Consider the following 6,059-nt stretch of genomic DNA (forward strand, 5'->3'; position numbering starts at 1 on the left):
ATGAACTAGGGCTGATCCAGTCCTCCTGTTTATTGTGGAGGGGGATGCTTTGGAAACGGGGGTAGGGGCCTTACTCTCTCAGTGGTCTTCTAAGGACCACTGAGAGAACTCTGAGAAGGCCCTCAGGCCAACCTCCACGTCGATGGATTTCAGTCTCGAAGGCACGGTATGAGCATGGTACAATAGGTAGCCTCATACACAGATGCACCGACCTTGTTCTATCATTTGGTATTTCACTTGTAAGCAAATCTTTTTCTTTGTGACATATTTGAGCTATGAATTTGACCGATAGGCTGTTGACTGGGATTTATATCGAATCAAAATATGTATTGATATTGATGATATTTTCCCATAGATTTGTCCTTTCTTTAAAATGTTCATCAAATCTTGAAAATGGGTTCTGAATACGGATAAGATCAATCTTGGTTTGGATCTGAATAAAAAAAGTTACAAATTATAATAAAATAGAAATGGAAGGGGATGTTTATATTGTTTTATTGTGCTGTTTCTGTCTCATCAAATAATAACACTTTTAAGTTTAAAAGACCGCCATTGAATGTTCTACCTTTTGTTCTTTACATATTGCATAGGCATAGGCTGCATTTTGATGTGTAGGCTATTCCCATTTAGAGCACTGTAATCCAGGTTTGGTAATGCTTAAAAGTTTTTGATCAAGGTGATGAAATCCAATGTTGCTTTGTAAAACTGTCAAATCAAAATTTAATTCCAAACATACCTATGCAAAACTGCAACATGATGCACTTTATATGAACATGCATGGTATTTGTAAATAGGCTGGAAGGTGTGTGTATGTGTGTGTGTGTGTGTGTGTGTGTGTGTGTGTGTGTGTGTGTGTGTGTGTGTGTGTGTGTGTGTGTGTGTGTGTGTGTGTGTGTGTGTGTGTGTGTCTGTGTCTGTGTCTGTGTGTGTGTGTAAGAAACTGAGATGCTTTTCCCCCAGGTGGAGTCAACAATTGTATCTCATAACAATGTTTATCAGAAAAAATTACAATCTCTTAGGTGGAGGTACAGTGTAGAGGGCTAAATGGAGTTTCTGCTGACTCAATCTGAAATACTTAAGAAGATTGCCACCTAGTGGGGTACATTAGGTAACACATCATAGCAAACGCCTGCATCATTACCTCAGGATCAAAATAATCATTAAAGGCTATCATGTTAGATATAATATATATTTTTGTTTCCCTGAATTGGCAGTTCTGGCAGGAACCAATGAGGCAGTCTTTGGAAAATTAAAAACATTTTATCTAAAGAGTTGTGCGTGTCTAACACTTTACTCCTTGGCACAACACACTCAAACACTAGGATTATTTAGAACCTTATAATTTGTCGACCTTGATGACTACAGAATAATGTATTCAAACACAATATTCAAGATTGCCTAAAAAGTGTTTTTAAAGTACTAAGTTCTTGTTTCTATTTTCTAACTAATTTATACAAAGCACACATCATTTGTTTTGTACCTTTATTTTGTGTTACCTTTTTCCAGGAAACATACATATTAAAAACAATCTTCCTTATCACGAATGTCACAGCAGGGTATATATATAGGGGTATATTCTTTTTTCTGCAAAGCACTTTGTAACTCTGTTTAGAAAAGCGCTTTATAAATAAAGATTATTATTATTATTATTATTATATATATATATAGACAGAGATGTATATATAAAACAACTTAAAAGATCTGAAAGAAATAAATAGCTAAAAAGCATTCAGCAGTCGTAGAATTGACCAGAATTCTGTGTCTGACAACATTGACATAAGTGTCCAGCACAAAAAAACAATCAAATTAAAAATATCCCTAATTTATACATCCTCCTATGGAGGACTTTCAACTATTGTATATCATATGTTTGCATTTAACGAATGGTTTCTCAAGAAGGCAGGGAGACTCTCTTAACGTTGTCAGCAGTTGAGAATGGAGTTGGCTCTCAGAATAGAAATGACCTTCCTTGACCTGTAGCTGTACTCAAACCTCATGTAGTCGTGGAAGAAATACAAGGTACCTGTGAATGGGAAGAGAACAGATTCATTCAATAACTGGCAAATGGAATATGTGCTCTTCAATCTCGGTAATCAACATCGAAGGACCATATTATAGAATTGAGGTTTCTTCACTATATACTAATTTCTTTATTAGGATACATGAAATCATAGAGCAGGTAGGATTAGGATTTCTAGACATTGGGAATCGAACCCAGAACCTTTTGGCTGGGAGTCAAAACAGAACTAAGCAGTAGCAGACTATGCGTCCCCCTTACCGGAGTCATAAACCGCTGCATCCACCTCCTTTCCTATTCCAGGGAAGTCCGACTCAATTGCTCTCGGGAAGCCAACATCCATGGTGCTGGTCCTTTCATCGTAGCTGTGTTGGACGGAACAAGCACAAACCCGCTATAGAATAGATGCATAGAGGCGATGTCCAGGGGAACAACTAACCCCCAGGTGAAATCCCAGAAATCCCACAAACCTCCAGTACTGTTCGTCGGTGAAGAGCAGTGTTTTGCCCGTTTCGGGGATGTGCACCGCAGCGTCAATCTCCCTCACTTTCTTGGGGAGACCGAGTTTGTGGATGTACTTCGGGTAACCCTCCACCATATCATAACCACTCAGTGCCCACATCTTGATTCCTGTCGGGTAGAACGAAACCAAAAAAAGCACAGCTGAGCAAAGACAACACGTTCCTTTCTATTTTGGTAACGAGGACTCACACTCATGCATGTTTTCCTCCTTCCACACGAAACGACCAAACACTCTAGAGAGCTTGGGGGGACCCACCACTGAATATGACGACCACGTCCTTGTCAGAGTTCTCGTAGGCCGCGTCCACCTCCTTGGGCAGGGCGGGCCAGGTGGAACGGATCAGCGTCAGCTCCGGCTCCGGCATCTGGGGGTGGATACGCCAGTAGAACCTACCAGGACACCACACCAAACCATCAATACAGTGACTCCTCTTAGGGACGGGAAACACGATACTTGGACAAGAGGAATCGTTCATGTCAAGTTTCTGCTTATCTGTAAGGCCTGAAGTGATTATATGGTTAGGCTAAATGACTCATAGTGATGCAGTTGGTTTGGTTTCAGACCGACACACACATTACGTGGTACAGATAGGCTATTAAGGAAGAATTGCTTGGACAGTTTCACAGTTTGGAATGGGTAGCAACTTTAAATTGCAAAAGAAAAAGATCTAATCCAACTTCCTCTAAACAACATCAGCCTGTAGAGGTGTTTCTTCTGTCTGCCAATTAAGGCCTTTGCTACCATAGCCACATCCTTTGTGGTTATACCTAAACTGTCAACAGGAAAGGTTGGAATTCTCATTCAACTTTTCCCGAAACAACGTCAGCATAGTGGTGCAGATCCTCAGAATACCTCAATTGTATCACTAGTTTGAGTTTCCAGCTCAACGTTTTTCTTTCTCTACCTGTCTTTGAAGAGGATGGTTTCCCCTCTCAACTCTGTGATGGCATCAAAGCTCAACAGGGGGTCACATCTCTTTGGTGCGTCAGGTTTGGGCTTCACTTTCCTGTTGGGGTTTGGCCCTATATGGTTGGATACAGCACATGTCACTTGTCTGACATAAATCATAAAAGCAACATTGACAAGATCTTTATGGATAATAAATATAAATACAAGTAGTACTCGTATTTGACTGATATGTCAGTTTAAAAAGTACTCACCATAAAGTTCTTGAATACCATCAATATCGTCCTCAGACAGGGGGAATCCCGGGCTGTATGAGTAGGTGGGAAACATCAAAGAGCCTGCTTCTCTGGAATGTTCCAAGCCAAGGGCATGTCCAAACTCGTGTGTCGCGACCAAAAACAAATTGTAGTCTATTTTAGAGAAACAAAAGGTACATTAGCTCAACAGTAGATTAGCTAAAATACAGCATTGTGACTTTGTTTTGACCAGGACATTCATATATTAGTGTACAGCTGAGGGCAAAAAAATAGGCTATTTGTTGTGGGAACGATGGTGATAACAGATGTCTCATCACTTGCCGTTTGATTCTTTGGTCCAGTTTTCATCCTCGTCAAAGTGTGTATCCCCCCCGATGCCCTTGCCAGGGGCATAGGCATGGGCCAGTAAGCCATTAGGCCCGTCAAAACTATTAAAATCTCCATGGTCTGGGGAATCAAGAGTAGGTCAAAAATAAATATAAAAAGCCTCCATATCGCAATCGCCATAAAAATCCCTTATATTAAACACAACTATAACATAACACTAAAATATAACTATAAACACTTTGAGTCAGAAGAATGGTATTGATGAACTAAGATGCATTTTTCAGTTCTATGGGAAACGCAAAAAAAATATCACTAACACACACTGAACCATTTAAAAGCCAATATCACAGATTCTCACAGAAAATTACAGGCTCAGAGCTACAGTGGACCCGAGTCATGAAGGCACGTACCACGTGCTGCGAAGCTGATCATGATGTCAGCGATACCACTGTGGAGCCTCTTGAAAGTGAGGGGGGTGACTGAGGCCCACACGTTGAAGGCCTGTCGGATGGCTCTCTCAATGTCCGCCTTCTTCATGTCGGGGGTGAAGTTTTCTATCCTGGATCATGGGGAGAGAATATAACATGTGAGCGACGAGACAAGAATCATAGAAACATATGTCTTGCTTAAAAACCAAGAAAAAAAAGAATGAATCAAGACTTTTTTTTACGGTGTTGCCAACCTGAAGGTGAGATTGTTGTTGGGCCACTTGAGCTTCCTGGGGGAGACGTTGTATTCCCCCACATCTGGGACTCCACATCTGGGCAGCTTCATTGTGTCAAAGGTTTCGGCATCTAGTTTCCCAGTTACCTAAAATATGCAAAGTATTTAATAATGTTTTATTTCAGTAGACGATGTACTGCTATTGAAATTACATGTTGTGCCTCTTTGTGTGGTCTAAAATTAACTTAAACACTATTTTGTACAACCACAATACTGCTTGTGTTTACCTTTAAAGTATGTATAGATTAAAAGTGGTAAACTATGCTAGACAGTCATAGTGTAACAGAACAGCCTTTTACCTTTAAGTTGAAGAAAGCCTGCATCTCCTTTAGTTTGGTCTGCAGAACGTCTGAAGATTTCCTTGCTCCAAGCAGACCAGCGGGGAGATTGTAGAAACGGCTGAGGTATTTCTGTACATTTAAAAGAAGTGAGGCCATTCTTAAACAAGAAGAGAAGTTGCAACATGTGTTCTGCAAAGATGTGTGGAAAAATTGCCATCACATTAATAATATTACACATAAACACTTGAATAGGTGAGTTCCAAGTGAGAATAACCTTTTTAGCAATAGCAATCATGAAATGACAAAGGTAAAATAAAAATGTACTGCAAAATAATGCTGCAAAATACAACGCCTTAGGGTTGGTGTGTTACCTCTGCTTGTAGCCTCTTGTCTGTCTCGTCGCCGGGGATAGGCACAGCGATGCAGTGAGCGACCATCACCAGGAGCAGGAGGGCAGTCATTGTCATGTTGACTCTGTGTTGTCCAGACCAGTGATGGGAATAGAGCCTCTGTGAGGGGTATTTAAAGAATTTTGTCTTTTCTTTTTTTCTACCTCAACTGGCCCTAGTGAATCATGTGTAAAACCACCTAGAACCACTTCCTCCTGGAGCAATTTATTTATTTATTTTAATTTCTCCTTAGAACTTCAGTCTGGGATTGTGGTTTGAGGGGACATGCGATTTCCGACCAAAAACTGCTTACAAGATAGCTAAGGTAGGAAGTCGATTTACAAAGCCGTTTCCCAGCAGATTTGTAAAACAAAATCACCCACATACACATGGACGTATTATATAGTATATTTTAGAATTGGATTACGCTGTTTCTCAAGGGATTGTTCCTGTCTGCAAGGTAAAGGTTTAGTGTTGACTTTTAATCAATAAATTATGAAATGATGAATAAAACCATACAGTAGAAAATGTCAAACATTAGGGGACACAAACTCCTCAGTTGTTAAACATTGACATGTTCATTTTCATTCACTGAGGTGCTTTCCCCCATCATACGCACGCCAGATGACATTCTAG

At 40.2% G+C, this 6,059-nt stretch overlaps 1 protein-coding gene across 2 annotated transcripts; it reads right to left on the reverse strand.

Annotated features, from left to right (window-relative positions):
* Window positions 1-973: 973 nt before the first annotated feature.
* Window positions 974-5,566, reverse strand: mmp13b (matrix metallopeptidase 13b). 2 transcript variants are annotated; one of them, XM_060074976.1, is made up of 11 exons: window positions 5,406-5,566; window positions 5,053-5,163; window positions 4,713-4,840; window positions 4,441-4,589; window positions 4,025-4,150; window positions 3,701-3,856; window positions 3,445-3,562; window positions 2,796-2,929; window positions 2,488-2,647; window positions 2,279-2,382; window positions 974-2,023 (listed from the first exon to the last, which is right to left on the reverse strand). In XM_060074976.1, exons 1-11 carry the CDS (start codon window positions 5,499-5,501, stop codon window positions 1,923-1,925), a joined length of 1,383 nt encoding a protein of 460 aa, XP_059930959.1. In that variant the 5' UTR covers window positions 5,502-5,566; the 3' UTR covers window positions 974-1,922. The 2 variants fall into 2 exon arrangements, with proteins under 2 accessions (XP_059930959.1, XP_059930958.1); XM_060074975.1 differs by having other exon boundaries at window positions 5,053-5,223; window positions 5,406-5,545.
* Between the last annotated feature and the right edge of the window lie 493 nt (window positions 5,567-6,059).

Source organism: Gadus macrocephalus, chromosome 16 (assembly GCF_031168955.1).
Source record: "Gadus macrocephalus chromosome 16, ASM3116895v1".
NCBI classification, from domain to species: domain Eukaryota; kingdom Metazoa; phylum Chordata; class Actinopteri; order Gadiformes; family Gadidae; genus Gadus; species Gadus macrocephalus.